General features: G+C 49.5%; 6 protein-coding genes across 6 annotated transcripts; 4 read left to right on the plus strand and 2 right to left on the minus strand.

Annotated features, from left to right (window-relative positions):
• Nucleotides 1–20: 20 nt before the first annotated feature.
• Aud_002867 (ubiquitin C-terminal hydrolase 37) lies at nt 21–1,634 on the plus strand (the record flags this gene model as incomplete). Its single annotated transcript, XM_043287824.1, has 6 exons — nt 21–185; nt 260–354; nt 429–528; nt 582–763; nt 852–1,036; nt 1,090–1,634. The coding sequence occupies 6 exons, from the start codon at nt 21–23 to the stop codon at nt 1,632–1,634; spliced, it is 1,272 nt and encodes a 423-aa protein (XP_043143759.1).
• A 1,090-nt stretch (nt 1,635–2,724) lies between these two features.
• Aud_002868 (putative oxysterol binding protein (Orp8)) lies at nt 2,725–4,328 on the plus strand (the record flags this gene model as incomplete). Its single annotated transcript, XM_043287825.1, has 6 exons — nt 2,725–2,810; nt 2,876–2,952; nt 3,019–3,058; nt 3,118–3,187; nt 3,247–3,306; nt 3,378–4,328. 6 exons carry the CDS (start codon nt 2,725–2,727, stop codon nt 4,326–4,328), a joined length of 1,284 nt encoding a protein of 427 aa, XP_043143760.1.
• Nucleotides 4,329–4,853: 525 nt separating this feature from the next.
• Aud_002869 (condensin subunit YCS4) lies at nt 4,854–8,743 on the minus strand (the record flags this gene model as incomplete). Its single annotated transcript, XM_043287826.1, has 5 exons — nt 4,854–5,027; nt 5,104–7,485; nt 7,547–7,688; nt 7,741–7,864; nt 7,918–8,743. The coding sequence occupies 5 exons, from the start codon at nt 8,741–8,743 to the stop codon at nt 4,854–4,856; spliced, it is 3,648 nt and encodes a 1,215-aa protein (XP_043143761.1).
• Nucleotides 8,744–9,566: 823 nt separating this feature from the next.
• Nucleotides 9,567–11,233, plus strand: Aud_002870 (serine/threonine protein kinase CDC7; the record flags this gene model as incomplete). The annotated part of the gene is made up of 4 exons (XM_043287827.1): nt 9,567–9,837; nt 9,926–10,370; nt 10,430–10,490; nt 10,547–11,233. 4 exons carry the CDS (start codon nt 9,567–9,569, stop codon nt 11,231–11,233), a joined length of 1,464 nt encoding a protein of 487 aa, XP_043143762.1.
• Nucleotides 11,234–11,479: 246 nt separating this feature from the next.
• Nucleotides 11,480–12,496, minus strand: Aud_002871 (ubiquitin-specific protease OTU1; the record flags this gene model as incomplete). The annotated part of the gene is made up of 1 exon (XM_043287828.1): nt 11,480–12,496. One exon carries the CDS (start codon nt 12,494–12,496, stop codon nt 11,480–11,482), a length of 1,017 nt encoding a protein of 338 aa, XP_043143763.1.
• Nucleotides 12,497–13,492: 996 nt separating this feature from the next.
• On the plus strand, nt 13,493–16,552 carry Aud_002872 (putative RSC complex subunit (RSC1); the record flags this gene model as incomplete). Its single annotated transcript, XM_043287829.1, has 5 exons — nt 13,493–13,662; nt 13,810–13,972; nt 14,044–14,112; nt 14,192–15,463; nt 15,554–16,552. 5 exons carry the CDS (start codon nt 13,493–13,495, stop codon nt 16,550–16,552), a joined length of 2,673 nt encoding a protein of 890 aa, XP_043143764.1.
• Nucleotides 16,553–17,430: the final 878 nt, after the last annotated feature.

Genomic DNA, 17,430 nt, shown 5'->3' on the forward strand with positions numbered 1-17,430 from the left:
GAAGGAAATACTTGGCCAATATGAGCCAGCGCAACAAACGCAGAAGAGTGAATACCAGTTCGAGCCCAGCATCTGTGTCGTCGAATCATACGATGGCAAACCCATCTACTGCAGCACCATGCAACCCTGCCAATGTATTGGACAGGCAAAAATGGAACGGCTTCTGTGAGCTTGAGTCAGAGCCGGTAAGTATGATCGCAGATTCATGCTGTTGATATGCGCGCTACTTTGACCACGAGCCGGTTCTCATACTCACTAGGCTATTTTTAATGTGATGCTGCGCGAGTTCGGAGTCAAAGGGGTCAAGGTTCAAGAAGTCGTCTCACTGGACGATGAATTGATGGCATTTCTAAAGTATGATTCTTTTGGTGCCAGTCTCCGACTTTCCTTCGGCCTGTTTGATCCTGAAAAGGCTTACGTTCAAGTAGTAAACCAGTATATGGTCTAATCTTTCTATTTCGTTGGCGAGAAGATGATCCTGATAAGCAGGAAGCGAGCTGTCCTGAAGGGCTTTGGTTTGCAAACCAGGTCTGTCTCCTTATATATGTCTCATGCTCATTTCCTTGACTTATCTTGCAAAGACAGCTAGTAATGCCTGCGCAAGCGTGGCACTCCTGAACATTGTAAACAATATCGAAGGAATCGACCTTGGGGAAAACCTACGACATTTCAGAGAATTTACGATGCCGTTCACACCAGCGTTGAGGGGTGATGCCATCAACAACTTTGAATTCGTCAAAAGGATACACAACTCATTTGCAAGGTGGGTCGTTTGTTATACTCCCACTCCTCCCCTGTTTCTTCTTCTTCCTGATCTGTCATCGTGACTTCATCTCACATCTGAGACGCAGGAGAATGGACATACTGAATTCAGATCTGCAGCTGAAGGTGGAGGCCACATCCAAACGTTCTCGATCGGGCAAGAACAGACATGATGAGTTTGAGACTGACGCTGGATTCCATTTTATCGCATTTGTCCCGGCGCTGGGCAAAGTCTGGAAGTTTGACGGCTTGGAGCGTCAGCCCCAAGCTCTCGGTGAGTATGCTTCAATCTGCACAAACGGTAGACATGAGTTAATGACAGTCCAGGGGAATATGCGCCCGACGAGGACTGGTTGACTCTAGTACGGCCCAACATCCTCACCAGGATGGCGGAGTACGAAGAGGATCAAATTGAGTTCTCCATTCTCAGCGTGGCTAAGGATCCACTTGTTGAGCTCGAAGATAAGCTGGCAGTCAATGTCAAATGCTTGGAAGCAGTCAACCGCTGGTTGGCTTCCCGTGAGGAGGTCGAGGAAACATGTCCCAGGCCCGAATGTCCTGCGTCTCTGCTTGAAAACACAATACTGGGACCCGATAGCTCCTTTAACCTAGCGAGGCATCGCATCGAGGGTGTAATTATCCCACCAGATCGTGAAGTACAATATGCCAAGGCCTCAGCGGAGGAACTGAGGCAGCATCAATACCGGCTCAGCAACGAGCAGCGGGAGCTTCGAGCATCTATTTTGGAAGAACAGCAATCCCACCGGGCGGACGATGACTATGCAACCGGGCGGCGGTTCGACTATGGTCCAGCAGTGAGAGCGTGGATTCGGCTCTTGGCGCGCAAAAGGATTATAGAGAGCTTGACTTGATCAAGCCGTTGAAGTGAGGGAGGCGCCTGAAATTCGGAGAAATCAATTTCTGGCATGGCTTGAAGACTTCTTCAGCTCGATGAAGATATTCGAGGACTGATTTCTAGACTTTGCTGACCGAGAGGCATTCGCTGATAATAATAATGCCATGGCAATTGCCATGCTTACAATACACCTGCCGGGGGCATATGCTGCAAACGTTTACTTTCGCCCACGTAGATAGTATCTATTCAGATTCATTAAGGTTCAGGTAGAAAGCTTTGTACCTTAATTTCAGCCAAAGGGCAATTAACGGGATTGGACCGCTTGTCGCCAATCAACTTCGTTACTCTGCTCATATGGCTCCTTCATTCCTCCATAGAAAGCCCAGGAAATCTCTCTGGCCCCTCGTGGTAAGCCGATTGGATGACAGCCCTGCATACTTGCTTTCTTATTCCCAAGAGATGAGACAAGGATGGGCTGGGTCGAATCGTCCAGCTGACATGGTAGGCGAGACGATCTAGATAGATAATGCTTTCACCATTAAAAAAAATATATAAAAATAAAAAAGAAGAAGAAAAGAACGTTTTTCATCCTCGTTCGAGATTCTCGTTCTCTTCTTCTCTCCTATGGTTGCGATCGGTTGAGGTGGCCAAGGACCCATAATAGAGCCAAAAATCATAGGTCAGAACTCGTCAAAGCCAAGTCTCCTCCTCCACCTTCGTCAAACGCCATCGGTTAACTAGTCTAGTCATTATCTATTATATTAGGTTAGTTATGTTGTCCGATAACGAATTGTCGGTGACGTATCTGCTAACTGGAACTAAGGCATCTTTATTCTTCAACCATTGCGGCAGGCGAAAAGTCACCGCCTCGAGTTCTACGCGACGTCTATCTTAATTTTTGTATCGTGTTCATCGTTATTTCCCTACTTGCCGTTTTATTCAGCTATCTTTGACTTCCCCCTGTTGACTCTTCTACTACAATTTGGCATTACCCTGTGTCTGGATTGACTAAACTGGACATAGCCGCTTGGGAATCGTGCCTTTGCCTCCACTGCTCGTCCGAAAGAGGACTTGACATTGTATATTTATAAGCGATTTTGTCCAAGATGTCTTCTGTTGCAGCCACAGCGACACCCGACAAGGCAAATGATGACTCGTCTAAGCTGAAAACCTTCCTTTCCATTCTCCGCAAGTACGTACTGCCTTGAGGTCTATTGTGGTACGTCTCGGACCTAATACGCTGGCTGTACCTGTTAGGTTCGTTGGCGTGGCTGACATCGCATCTGTTCGTTTCTCCTTACCCGCAAATCTTCTGGAGCCCAGACCGAATTTGGGTAAGTTGATCCGGGCTGTATTGTTCGAAGCGACGAGATATCTGACGGAGCTTGATAATCTCTTAGAATATTGGAACTACCTTGACAGACCGGACACTTTCGCGAGGTAAGTATGATATTCCTTTTGTGCTCCGCAGGCTCGGTATCTGACAGGCAATATTACAGCATAGGGAAGTCGGATGAACCCGTTGGTCGCATGCTAGAAGTGCTAAGGTTCTGGTTTACCAAGGATCTGGTATGGCTTCAACGACACCTTGGATGTCTTGCCAAAAATATACACTAAGCCCATGACAGAAATATATCAAAGGCAAACCTTGCAAACCTTACAATTCGACACTGGGCGAGTTCTTTCGGGTAAGTGTCGATGCACGACCGCAGACCGCCGCGGCGTGCCAGGACAGTATCGACTAATCCGGCTTCTATAGTGTAGCTGGGAGGTTCATGACAATGCCCCAGACATATCCTCGCCTCCGACAGCAGGCGTGCAAAACGGGACCCTCACCAGTGACAGTGACCACGGAGAAACCGTCAAGATATGCTACCTGACTGAACAGACATCACATCATCCACCAGTGTCTGCCTTCTTTATAGACTGCCCGGAAAGAGGAGTCTCCGCTCGGGGATTCGATCAGCTCAGTGCCAAATTTACAGGCACTAGCATCCGCGTCGCGCCTGGTCAACACAACCTGGGAATTTTCGTCAATATTGAGAAGAGAGATAATGAGGAATACCAGCTGACCCATCCAAGTGCTCATCTTGGTGGGCTATTGCGAGGTGCGCTGGCCATTTCAGTCTCGGATACGTGTTTTATCACCTGCTCCAAAACACGCATCAAGGTCATTCTACAGTATCTGGAGGAAGGCTGGATTGGTCGAGCCCAGAACAAGGTAGAAGGGTTGATTTTCCGGTATGACCCGAACCAGGATACCATCACTAGAATCAAAGATGTGCCCGAAGGCGATGTTCTTGCCAAGATCAGCGGGTCATGGCATGGACAGATCTATTACACAATGGCTGGAACAGCTGAGCCGCGTCTCTTAATTGATGTAACGCCTCTCTTCCCAGTGCCAAAGACTCTACCTCCCGAAGAAGACCAGTTGTCAAACGAGTCTCTCAAATTCTGGGCGGGCGTCACCAACGCCATCAAAGAAAAAAGATATAGCGAGGCCACAAGACTCAAGCAAGAAATCGAAGAGCGACAGCGAGAAAAGGCAGCAGAGCGGCAACAGAAGAACGAATCGTGGCAGCCGCGGTTTTTCACAGGGAGTGTTACACCGTTAGGAAGACCAGAGTTGACCGAAGAGGGATATAAAGCCCTGCAGGGCCTTCGTCACGGCGATTATAAACTGGCAGAAAGCGAAAGAACAGGTGCCTAAGCCTTGAGGCTGGGTTTTGAAATTTGCATATGGGATTTGCGTTCTTTTGAATTTGGAGTATCTGGCAGCTCCTGGTGGGCTCTGTTTCGTCTATTCCCGCTATTTTCCCATGTTTGTGTGATATGAGGCAATGGTTCGTTTACCTCATGCATTCCTTGCCCCTTTTGGACAACTTGACGGCGATAGGTTCCGTCAGTCCATCATTCCCGCGAACTATTTGTTGATAATAGAAGAAGACTGCTTTTTAAGGCCATTCGTTACCCATACTTTACATTCTGAGCGTATTCGGAAGGGTGGGGAATACGCTTCTTGAGCTACGGGACTTAGCCCAGTACACCGTGCAAAATGCGGCTAAAAGACATTGTAAACAAAACAAGAGAGTAGCTGCATGAAGCCATATACTCGGTAATCATAAAGTAACCTTTCCTTCCCACAGTCCCAAAAGCTGCGCCTTTACTCCTCGACAGAAATGGAATGTCCATGATCAATCACCAGTCCAAACCCAACACCATTGTCGCAATTAACTCAAGAATTTGCAGTGATAACTTTGTTGAAACCTGCGCTTATTGTCTTTGCGATATCCTCGTTCTTGTGAGGCAGGAGGGACAAAGCATAAGCCACATCGTTCCACTGGCGCTCGGTTTCACATCGAGGCAGTCTAGCAGCAAGTTTCTCGGCCAACTGCCTGGCATGTTTTTCCTGTAGAAGAAACGGTCAGAGACGCGTTGCGACGAATAGATACGCATCGCATCTTGTCAGCTTTTGGGTAACTCACCTTTTCAACAAAGCCGATTAGGAATTTAACGATACGTCTCAGAGCAGTCTCTTCAAGATTCCGCTCAGCACTCAACAGACTGAACATGTCGACAAAGTGATTGTACACGGCATTGTCCTTAGTCGCAAGTTCCGTGAAAAACATGCGAGCCAAATCAGCGATGCGCTTGTCATCATCCTCCAAGCACTTGGCCATTTCGCCCAACTGTCCCTTGACTTTTACTTGCCCAGCTAAAATGAGAAATGTGAGCGTCATCAGACAAGTACGCTTGACGGACACATCATCATCATTGAGTCGACGATATAAGAAATCTGTGTTCTCGTCGATGAGATGATTGAAGCAAACAGCCATGTCCCCAAGAGCAATAACCGCGTTACTGCGAACGGTCGGGTCCTCTGAGCGCTCCATGATGGTGATCAAGAGGGGGAGGTTCTTTTCGCAATACTCGGCTGACACGCACATCAGCTTGGCCATACACAGAGTCGCTGCCGCCTGAAGGTTGCGATCGGGATAAGCGTTACTATTAGCGCAAATTTCCGCAACCAGAGGCCCGAAGTTTGACAGGAGAGAATTCTCTCCGTAGAGCAATTCCCGTTCTCGAATGTGAGACATGGCCTCCGTGAAGTCATCTTCGGTCGTCCCACCAATGAGGTCCAATTCATCATCCTCACCCGTCTGGTTGTCCTTGTGGGCGGCTGTATTGGCAGCCTTATGCTTCTCCTGTTCTGCCTTGCGACGCTTAAAGTCCAGTTCACATAGCTCAAGATGGACAATCTGCTTAATAGCAATATGGCCGACAATAAAAAGCAACTGAGATAGGGCGGCAGAAGATGTCTTTGGCCGTGGGCCTTGACCATCAGTGGAGGCTGTTCCAGGGCGCTGCTCGTCTTCATCGCCGGAGGCCTTGGAAGAAGGCCGCTGCAGCTGCGGCTGGAATACAGCCCTCGTCTTACGCTTTAGAATATCAGAGCAAAGGACATCTGGATGCTTCGAGAGCGTATATATGGCTCCAATGGCTTGCTCTGCCACACCATACCATTCTTTGCTGTCCGACACAATTTCGACCATGGCGGCAAGCTTACTGAGAACGGGGTGATCATTTGCTAGCTTGGGAATGCCAGCGTCTTTCGATTTCGCCTGCCGCCCAGGCACCATTCGCTTCAACGCAATGCAGGTGTATTTCGCGAGCAACAGATCACTTCTGCCTATGTTGCCAAGCCCGATGCGCAGCATCACTTCGGTCTCCTTGATAACAACTTCCGGATCCGCCAGGGCCAGCATACCGAGAATAATAATGGCACCCCGCCGCTGAGTCTTGGAAATCTCTTTGCGTTGAACACCATAGACTTGCCAAAGCTTCGCAATAACCGCATCCGAGATGTGGCCGGCTTTCATCATGGTACTGAGCAATTGCTCGAGGCATGTCAACTCGGCAGGTGTTGAGCCAAAGGTCAAACTGATTATGTTCCGGGCAACGTAGTTTGCGGCGTCGTTGGGGCCGAACGAGTCCGGCGCATCGAAGAACAGACCCTTGTAGCAGTCAATCAGATGGGTCTGAACTCCTTTGCCTTCGTCGCTGTTGCCCTTGGTCCAGATGAGTCGCAGCATCCGCCTGATGCCACTGCGTGCAGTCTCAACCTTATATGCATCAAGCACCACAAAAAAGTCCATGGCTTCAATGGCTTCGCTCTTATTTCGAGATGACAGGAGCTGGGAGACTAATGCCGAGGCGGAGTGAAGCACCTCAATGAAACGGATGGCTTCGTTGTAGTACTTCCTGGTCAGCTGCAGTCGTGCCAGTAGTTCGGATGTCGCTGCCTGTTCCGCGGCCTTTTGGATGGCCGCAGCCTTTTCCGCGTCGGTCATGCGTGGTGCCTTCGATGGGGAATCTTCAGGTATCTGGGTCGCGTCGTCTAACAGCTCGCTGTCGATATGTGAAGCCTCACCACCATCGAAGCCGGGTGTCTCAGGCGGCCGTAGTGCATTAAGTTCGGCATCGACGTTGTCGAGACGAGCTGCCCATTCTTTGTAGGAAAGCTGTCCGCCGTGCATTACACTGAATGGGTGTGTAGAGACCAGTTTCGCAAGTAGTTTGATCGCATTGCGACGCACATTGCTGCTTTTATCTTCCAAGCTCCTTGCCGCCAGCTCCGCAACTGCCTGTCGTCTCTTGGGGAACTTCTGTTCAAGGTCACAGATCCTCATATATACCTGGATGGTTCGGCAACGGCAGTAGGGATTGATGTCGAGGAATCTCTCTTCTAGGACATCAAAGAACGCATTGATTTGAGTTTTGTAGTTCTCACTGCGTTCTTCTTGTCTGCTAAGGTCCGCAATCAGATTCCCGCAAACCTCAACAACAGCGCAACGAAGAGTGTATGACTGTAGAAATGATTAGCCCCATCTTCATATTCAACCAATAAGATTGCCCTAGGGATATTACTTCGCTGTCCAATTGTTTGGCCAATAGAGTCATCTGCTTGATGATCAGCCGCGGTGCCAGCTCTGAGAGTTTCACGATAAAGGCCGAAACTGATTTCGGCCCTCGTGTATCGTTCGAGTTGAATTCTTTGTTTCCGAGTTCCCTGCAGTCGGATTAGCCATAGTTTAGTGGTGATGCGTCAGACATCTAAGTACTTCAATATCTCGTCCGATAGCTGTGGATAGTCATATTGCTCTGCAAGAATATGTAAAAATTCAGCCATAGGCTCTGACAGGTGCTCAAAATAGGTCAGGCTTTGTACGATGGATGTCTGTGCTCCTTCACAGCATGTTAGCCCAGGCATGCCTGCTCATTATGTTCTTGGACCCTACCAAAGGCATGACCATGATGTTTCACAGCAATGCAAAGAACTTTGAAAGCATGCATTCGAATGGTTAGGCTCTTGACCCGTTGCTCGCTCTCCAAAATGAGGTAAATCGCACGGGTGAACAAGTTGACGAAAGTGTCGCGGTCCGATGTAGTCATGAAGATCCTGCTTAATTTAAGTTTCATCACTTTGCACATCGTCTCCATGGATATCTGAATCTGTGCTGTCCAGTCCCATGTACCATCTTTGTTGCTGGCCTTGGACCTTCCCGATTTACCTACACCTCTCCGAGCTGGCGCAGCCTCCGCGGGCTTTTCTGCCGCTTTGACTTCCACGGCAGAGAGAGCCCATTGAAGCAAGAAGCCGTACATCTCCAATAGTTGTTTATGGTGCTGGATAGCATCCTGCTCGTCGGCTTCGAGATCTCCATGGATAATATCAGCTTCGATAGACAGCCCGGACACTACCAGATCGAGGAGTTTGCTGAGGGACTTCGTAGGGAGGAAAGACGAATATCTGCAGAGATTGAGAAGTTCAGAATGGGTTCCACCAGGGCCAGAAAATTCGGAGAACGGAGAAGGGGCCATCGCGCACTTTAGAAGGAATTGCAGTGAGTCAAAAAATGACTGTCTCGCCAACGCTTCGGGGTTCTCAGCCACAGCATCTACGATGGGATTGAGCACATTATCGATCAATACTGGCGTTAAATGCTCGAGGTCGCTTTCGCAATCCAGCAGTTCAGGGTCGGCATCGTTTGTGGGAACAGAGGCCGGATCACTCAAGTAATATTTGAGTGATTCGTTGATATCGAACTGAATCCTGTCCTCCATCCTGAGCCGACTGCGAGGATGTCCTCGAAGGGCACTTGAGGGGTTGAGTGACGGAACGGGACTTTCACTCTTCAGAGTGGGGGTAAAGAGGGGGATGAATTTGGGTGAAAGAGTCGGCGGCGGGAAAGGAGAAGAATGTTTGGTGATGCTGACGTGCCTAGGTTTTGTTTGTGTTTTTCCTTTTTAGATCATTCTGCCATGGCGGTACGAGATATCCTGAACAGGGTTGGGTGAAATTCTGTATGTTACGTTGTAATACTATATGGAATCTACCTTACAATCATTTTAGGTTGCGACTTAAACTCATAGATAAGGTAGTAGGAGCTTAACAGAATGTCAGTGATGAAAAGGGTCATGCAATGTATTGAACTATAGAGAGGTACTGTGTATGATAAGAGACTAAGTTAAAGGTGTCTAAGGTAAGGTAACTAGGTACCTAAGGTACATAGGTAGGTATGGAGTACCTAGGAAATATTACCTGTAACCAATAATGTATCCTAAACAGAAATAAACAAACACCACCATACCTGAAAGGGACATTTTGCATGCTGGTTTCTCTATCTTTAGACTCTACCGTTTTGATGGATCATACACAATCATATACGCGACTACCGTGTCATCAACCGCGAGATTGATGTTTTGAGAGATCCTCGACGCGCGCTGCCCTGCAAAATCCATTCATAACCCGAACGCATTGCCAACCCTGTGGTCTGGGGCCCGGATCTAGTCGATCGCGTTGATACATGCAAGATCTTTGAGGAACCCCTCACTTAGCTTTGGCCATAGTGGTGGTAACATCTCTCTGATTAGTGACATGTCCACAATGCACGCCCCTATTACTGGTGTCTTTGGACTGCAAAAGGCTGGGGCTACGGACCATCATCGCACACAAGGGCACATGGCTGTGGTAGACGATGGTACTGCCTCAGACGGTGACGCCTCAGCAGACTCACGTCGCGGAGAGAGCGACCATGAAGGTGAGGATGAGGAGGAAGAAGAAGTGGACGACTCGGTCCGGGAAGACATGAAGAAGCTTGAGGATACATTCCCGGGGATCTCTGATCGATTTCGTCTGGTGAACAGGATAGGTGAAGGTACCGGCATCCCTTCTGTCTTATGCTCGGAATTGTCCCTTCCCACTTGGTGAATGTATGGCTGAGCGTCGGACTTTGGTTACCATAGGGACATTTTCAACAGTCTACAAAGCCGAGGACCTTTTGTACAACCATTACAAGAATGATTGGGACACTTTCCATAAAAACCAAAGCAGTGACTGGTCAAGTCCCCCAGCAAAGAGACGGCGAGTGGAGGAGTCGGTCAACAAACAGAGAAAACCGCGATACGTTGCACTGAAGAAGATCTACGTTACCAGCAGTCCGTTGAGAATCCAAAATGAGCTGGAGCTCCTCCATGACCTTCGGGGCTGCCGGTCCGTGTGCCCTTTGATCACAGCTTTCAGGCACCAGGACCAGGTTGTGGCTGTCTTGCCTTTCTTTCCCCATACTGACTTTCGCATTCAATATCGCACATTTATGGTCGCGGATATGCGACATTATTTCAGATCCCTTTTCACTGCGCTAAACTCCGTCCATAAGCACAATATTCTTCATCGAGACATCAAGCCAACGTAAGTGCATTGCTGCGTGTCGGCCCGTTGCGTCACTTGTTCTCTAAGCCCCTTGACAGTAACTTCTTGTACAACCCTGAGCTTCGCGAAGGAGTCCTTGTAGACTTTGGTCTAGCGGAAGTAAGTGTCCACTTTCAAAGGTTCTCACTACCGAATTTCTCATTCGTCCTTTCCAGCGAGAGGGGTCTGAATATACCGGCACCTGTCTTTGCGCCAATCCGAACTTTGTACGCCGCAGTCGGTTGCTGCAGAGCTACTACTATACTCATTGCTATACGTCCACGCTGTCGGCTGGCTACCCTAAGAACGACTCACGGCCGGCAAGACGTGCTAATCGAGCGGGAACTCGCGGCTTCCGGGCGCCGGAGGTTCTTTTCAAATGTACATCTCAAACAACCAAGATAGACATGTGGTCTGCCGGCGTGATTCTGTTAACCTTACTCGGACGTCGATTCCCTTTTTTCAACTCCGCCGACGATGTTGATGCCATGATCGAAATGGCGAGTATATTTGGCACCCGTCGGATGAAGACTGCAGCCGCCATGCATGGTCAAATTTTCGAAACCAACATTCCTACCATTGGTGAAAAGGGCTATGGCTGGGAGAAACTGGTGAAATGGGCCAGCTGTGTGGAAGAATTGACCGAGAGCGAGAAGCAAGCCACTCGACTCCTGGCTGGCCTCATGGAGCTGGACCCCTACAAACGACTGAGTGCTAGGGAAGCTTTGCTGCACGAGTTCTTCACCAACCCTATAGAGCACGACGTGGAGTGGGGTGGACATCCTGAGGACAGCGCAGATACTGGGGAGGACGAAGAAGGCGGCAGAGACGATGACGAGGCGGACGAAGTAGCGATGGTGTAGAAGGTTTGGAAATTATGTATGATTATGATATCCCACAAAGAACGGCATTATGTCTTGTGTCAACTCAATGTCGCTCGCTATATATAAACGCGCTATGTGTTGTACTACAACGTTCTTGACTCCCGGCTTTTCACATTTTTGCATATAGTTTGAGAACTTCCCGCCCTCCATATAAAGACATACCTTATCGAATAACGTATCCAAAGGGTGAGATACGCGCAACCAGCTGTATCCATTGCGGCTTTTTCAGCTTGCTTCGCCGAAATCATAATGTCCTGTCTGAGTCGCATGCTTGGTGGCTCCTTTTTCGCCGATGAAAATGCCGCCGCAAGTATTGCAGCGAATGCGAAAGCCTGCAGTATCTGTATAGTAATGTTTGCTCTGAAGAATCTCGCATAACGCCAGTGCTTTCTCCAGAACCACCGGATCGGCTGCATCAAAGACCTTGGTGTCAAACTCCGGAGGCGCATAAGCGTGAGTATATGGTGGATCCGACGGTGACAAAGCAATGGTATCATAGTGAATTCCAGAATACACCAGGACACACCGTGTGGGCGGACCTTCATTGAACCGATCCACCCGCAGCGTTTGCACGTCGATTGAGCAGATCTCGATATCGAAATGTTTGCTCAAAATGCTGAGCTCAATTGCTCCGCCCCATGAGTTCTCCTGCTGAATCCAACGGCAATAGTCGTCTGGCTTTTTCTCTAGCACTGCCTCTGAGTAGACGTCCGGGTTCGCTTGAATAGTCTGGGCGACAATCGACCGAAGCTCGGTCATAGTGTCCATTCCTCCCATGATTGCACTCCCTACCGCGCGAAACAGACAGGAATTATCGTCAGGCATGATGCGCAGCACAAAAGTGCCCGAATGTTCAGGCGAAGCAATCTCGGGAGGATCGTCCGACACACCCTCATGCGGCTTGCGCGATAGAGACAGTTTCCTATCATCATCCTGCGCCGTGGATAATTGTCTTTCGCTTTCCCTGGCGCTTGGTGCTTGTGGGAGAGTAGTCGGTGCAGAATCATCCTTCCTGGTGACGAGCAGTTGTTCGCCATTTAGACTAATCCCGAGGTCTCTGATTTTCTGTTCCGAAGGGAACCCATCTAGTACCAGAGGTTTGAGGTCCGGATATCCATACTTCACATCATATGCTGTCAACCCAGTTTTCTCGACAATGTGAGCGCGAAGATCATTGACAGTTGCAGTGTCATCAAGAGTGACGGTAGACTGTCCAGCAGGTCCACGGACTCGGATCCTCATCTCCCACTAGCTAAGTAGATAGAGAGCCGAAAGACGGACAGGAACGATGGGGAACGTCAACTATCTTGTAGATACGTCTAAGACAGAAAGTCTAGCCTTCAAAACCCAGACAACAGATCGAAAAGTTTCCAGAATATCAGGCACACGGGAGTGTCTAGTCGCCGGTACGAAACAGAGCCACTGGAGGGATGGATGAGATGGAATGACGATTGACGAGCAGCAACCAGTTGGATGTGGGGCTGGCGGCGCATTGCCCTTACAACACGGAGACTTGTAGTAGGTACTGGGAAAAGGCACGAATTGTACTTTCGAGTTGCTGAGAGATTTCGGGCATAAAACCCCGGCCATTGCGTTGGTTGACAAAGTCCTCAAACATGGATAGACCAAAGAAAAAAATATATTCGAGCTTATAGACATAAACGCTATGCATAATGCTATGGAAGGCTCAAAAGACAATGACGCAGGAGAGATACTTTACACATACGTCCAGGAGGCTTCGAGCTATCCCCGCACTGGCCCGCCCTTACGCTAATCCGTACCGACTTAGTCGATCTTTCTCTCGTACGGAAGCTGATATGGAGTAGAAGAGCAGATTGGACTTGACAAGGCTTGATGGTTGTGAAACATCGGAAATCAACAAGTAGGTAAGGTCCGCTGGGGACTTGGAATACATAGCTTGATAATGTGCATAATATTACCAATGAATGTCCCAGTCCCTGTAATCCCAGTCCCTGTATGAAATAGGTAAATATACACGTGACGGTAACGTTCGGGTAGTTACCGTATGGTATCGTCCCAGCCAAACCGTGACAGGAACTCGCTGAGTCAGCGTAATTATGCGCGAACCTCTGTCTCCTCATCTCGCCTCTTTTTTTTTGCGCGCCAGTAGAGCAATCTGCATCTCCCTGAAAGACTGTGGTCCGCTATCTTGAGTCTTTCTGCACCCGCTTTCTGACTGTGGGTGTCATTCTCAGTGGTAGGGGTGTTGTCAACGTCATGGAAAAGGCGTCGGAGCCGTCGCAAAGCCAACCCGCTCCTGAGGAGCCGGTCAAATCGATTGAGGATGATAGCAAGGGCGATAGTTCTGCAACGAGCAGCGTCACTGACGAGCAATGGAGGTCGATGATGGACGTTGTTCTGGCTATCTATGAATTCAGAGAAGAGGAGTAAGTCCGCATATGCATTGCTTGCGACTTTCAAGCAGAACAACGCAGCAAAAAAAAGAAAAAAAAGAAAAGCCCCAATATAGACGTCTCAACATGTCGAGCTGTGTCCGCGCCATTTAGATTTAGCTGACTTTCTTCCCGTTACAGTGGCCATGACCCATCGAGGCTGTTTCAGCGCAGTGTGAATAAGCGCAATGTTCCTGATTATTATGAGATCATCAAAGAGCCCATGGCCCTAAGTATCTTGAAACAGAAGATAAACAAGCGAGAATACAAGAACTTCGCTGAGTTCGTGCGAGACTGCGCCCTGGTAAGTGTCGCAACTTTGTTGCCATTGTGGAACCACTATGGCTTTTACTCACGGTGTTATCTTCGCTTTAGATCCCTCACAATGCGCAGACGTATAATCGGCCAAATTCACAGGCGTATGAGGATGCGCTTGTCATAAAGGTTCGTACGTTTGTAAAGTTTTTAACTCCATATCCGTGTCGACGAATACCACGGTGCTGATCCTTGTTCTCCAAAATAGGACGTTTTCATAGCAGAATTTGAAAAACTGGTTAAACAAAGGATCATCACCGCTGAAGAAGCCGAGCTTCCCGATTTGGGAGAGATTCCGGAGGCGGATCCTCTTCCGGAGGAGGAGGATGAGGACGATGAGGACGATGATGAGGAGGAGGACGAGGATGATTCCGATGATGATGGTCGTCGCAAGAAGAAGCGCGGTCCCCGCCCTGGCTGGAAACGGGACGCAGGTAAGGACGACGGACATAAATCAGCCGACCCAGAGCTCAGAAAGAAGCGGGGCCGGCCCCCGCGTGTCGATACCCCTATGGAGGCCAGGATCAAGGCAGTTTTGAAAGGGATCCGGAAGCTCAAAGGGCCTCTTGGCATGCTCAAAGTGCGACACTTTGAACGCTTACCAGACAAAGCTACATATCCGGACTATTACGTTGAAATCAAGGAGCCGATTGCGATTGACATTATCAAGCGGAAGTCCAAGCGCAAGAAGTACAACTCGGTTGACCACTTCATGCGCGATATGGATCTGATGTTCAACAATGCCAAAGCCTACAACCAGCCGGACAGTCAGATATACAAGGACGCTGTTGATTTGCAAGTTGAGGCGAGGAGGCTTGCTGAGATTGAGAAGAGGAAACCTGACAGCGAATATCTGATGGAGGATGGTCGTCTCCCATTGCCTGATGGCATTCTGTACAAAGGTGAGCTGTGGAAAGTGGGTGACTGGGTTCATATACAGAATCCGAACGATGTGACCAAGCCGATCGTCGCACAGATCTACCGCACATGGCAGGATTCTGAAGGCGAAAAGTGGGTCAATGCTTGCTGGTACTACCGTCCTGAGCAGACAGTCCATCATTTTGAGAAACATTTCTATCCCAACGAGGTGGTCAAGACTGGCCAGTACCGTGATCATCGGATCGAAGAGGTTGTCGACCGCTGCTTCGTCATGTTCTTTACTCGGTACAACCGCGGGCGCCCTAGAGGCCTTCCTCCTGACAAGGAAGTATACGTCTGTGAGGCACGCTACAACGAGGAGAAGCACAAGCTCAACAAGATTAAAACATGGGCGAGTTGCCTTCCTGATGAAGTGCGAGAAAAAGATTACGAGATGGACCTCTTTGATGTCCCTCGGAGGATCAAGAAGATACCGAGTCCGATCAAGCACTTGCTGAAGAGTGATGCGAAGGAAACTGACGATCTGCCCAAACCAACCTGGGGCGCCGATAATGCGCCACCCATTGTTGGAGCGGTACATCGACGTCCACGCGACGAAAATGTGAGTATCTTAACTCCTAGTCGGTCGGGGAGTTTCGTCCGTGAACCCCTTTGAATTGTAGGGGATACTGACTGGAAATTTGTTCGACAGGAATCTCCGCCACCTGAGCCGACTCCTTCTCCGCCGCCATCATTACCCCAGCCCGTACTGTCAACTGTTCCGCCTCGTCTGCCATCGATTACCCAACCATCTACGCGACCAAACGTCGGTAGTCCCAGCACGGCTCCCGCAGTTGGGGCCGTCCCCGTCCCTGCGCGCTCTCCAGCTGCCCCAATTCCTCCTACCCAGGGCTCTCCTGTTCCTGTGCCTCCAGTTGCCTACCAACAGCCTCAAGTACCGCCAGTCCAGGTTTATCAAGCGGCTCTGCAGAGGCGCCCTAGCGCGTTTGTACCGCAAACTCCTCACTCCCCTGCTTATCAACCGGCGCCGGTACCGCACCCGTATGCGGCGGCCCAGCCATCTCCATATACGCCATATCAGGCAGGTCGTGTGCACGTACCGCAAGCGTCGGTGTACAATCCTAACGCGCCTCGTCCAATTGAGGTCTTCCGCCTCAGTGAGGCGGCAAATGCAGCAATCCCGGAGGATATTCGTGAACAGTTTCATTGTGACGACTCCGGCCATGTGCTATTCTTCTCTGCTCCGCCACTCGATATCGCTCCATCAATTCAACAAAAACTTGGCCATTCCCTAAAATATTTGGCTGCTAAGGAGGAACGTCGGAAACTTGTTGAGCAGCGGAAGCGGAAAGAAGATCTCGAGAGAGTCGACAGAGAGGAGCGAGTCAAACGCCTACGTGCCGATGAAGAGACAGATCTCGCAGTCCGTGTGGAGGCGTTGACCGCCAAAGCCGTTGATATCATGACGAGCCATGTCATGGTTGGCACGGAAAAGATCTACGAACATCTATACTCGAACCGAGCAGAGACAGCCAAGCAAGCAGATGCCGAGGCTCGCGCACGCAGGATCATCGCTGATCGCATCACTCAAGAGAAGACGGCGCAGATCAAGGCTTATTCCAGCAAAGCGACCGCTGTCAGCCTTAAAGGTAGTGCTATGTATATGGACGATATTGACCCAAGGATTTAGTGCCAGGGGCGGATTTACGTTCTTGGTCGCGTGTCATTGGTGCCTCTCAAGACCTTTCCATGAGGATACAAGGTGACTGTGTTTTCTTTGAGCTTCGGCGTTATCACATTTTTACTTTGAAAGGCAATATCAATAATGGGGAAAATGGAGGGCGCGTAATGTTCAGGAGTCTGGTATGGGCAGAGCGAGAATTACAACACTGTTTGTGTATACTAGTAGCATTAAGATACTGCAATGAAAGCTGAAAGTCCAAGTGATTCCTCCATCAGCCTATGGGACCAGACGTAGGACTAGGCATGCGCTTTACGGATGCCCGAGCGTCTTCTGTTCGAGTCGGATATGTACACCAATCACTTGAGCCCGCACACCCAAGCAATTGTCCTCGCGGGAAAGCTTGGAGATGCTGCCTGAAATACAAACCAGCCCAGTTCTCCGTATACAGGCTCACCATGCGCTGCCTGGAGAACAGGCAAGATATCGAGTGCGACCATGGGCCGCTCAGTCCCAATATCGGAAATATGGGATAGACAAAGGAGGCGTTAAGAAACAGGGGCGCCAGGGAACATCATTGCCTCGTGAGATTGACTTGAGGAGAAGAGACTGGAGGCAGAACAAGGAGGTTGTGGACTTGTGGTTGAGTCAAGACCGAACGATGTAGACCAAGAATGTACACATGACACCCTCCTGGATGATGGAGGTCGATCAACTGTCGACCCGATGGGGTTGGACCAGAGTCAAATTCTCCTTTCCTTCCTTCGCAGAGCTTCGGAATGGCCGATAAAGATAGGACGTGAACCCAAATGAAACGACAAGAGAAAAGAGAAAAGAAAGGAAAAATTCTAAGAATGACAGCAGTCTCGGCACTTCCCCCAACCGGG

The sequence above is a fragment of the Aspergillus udagawae genome (assembly GCF_001078395.1).
Source record: "Aspergillus udagawae IFM 46973 DNA, scaffold_2, whole genome shotgun sequence".
In the NCBI taxonomy this organism is placed as follows: domain Eukaryota; kingdom Fungi; phylum Ascomycota; class Eurotiomycetes; order Eurotiales; family Aspergillaceae; genus Aspergillus; species Aspergillus udagawae.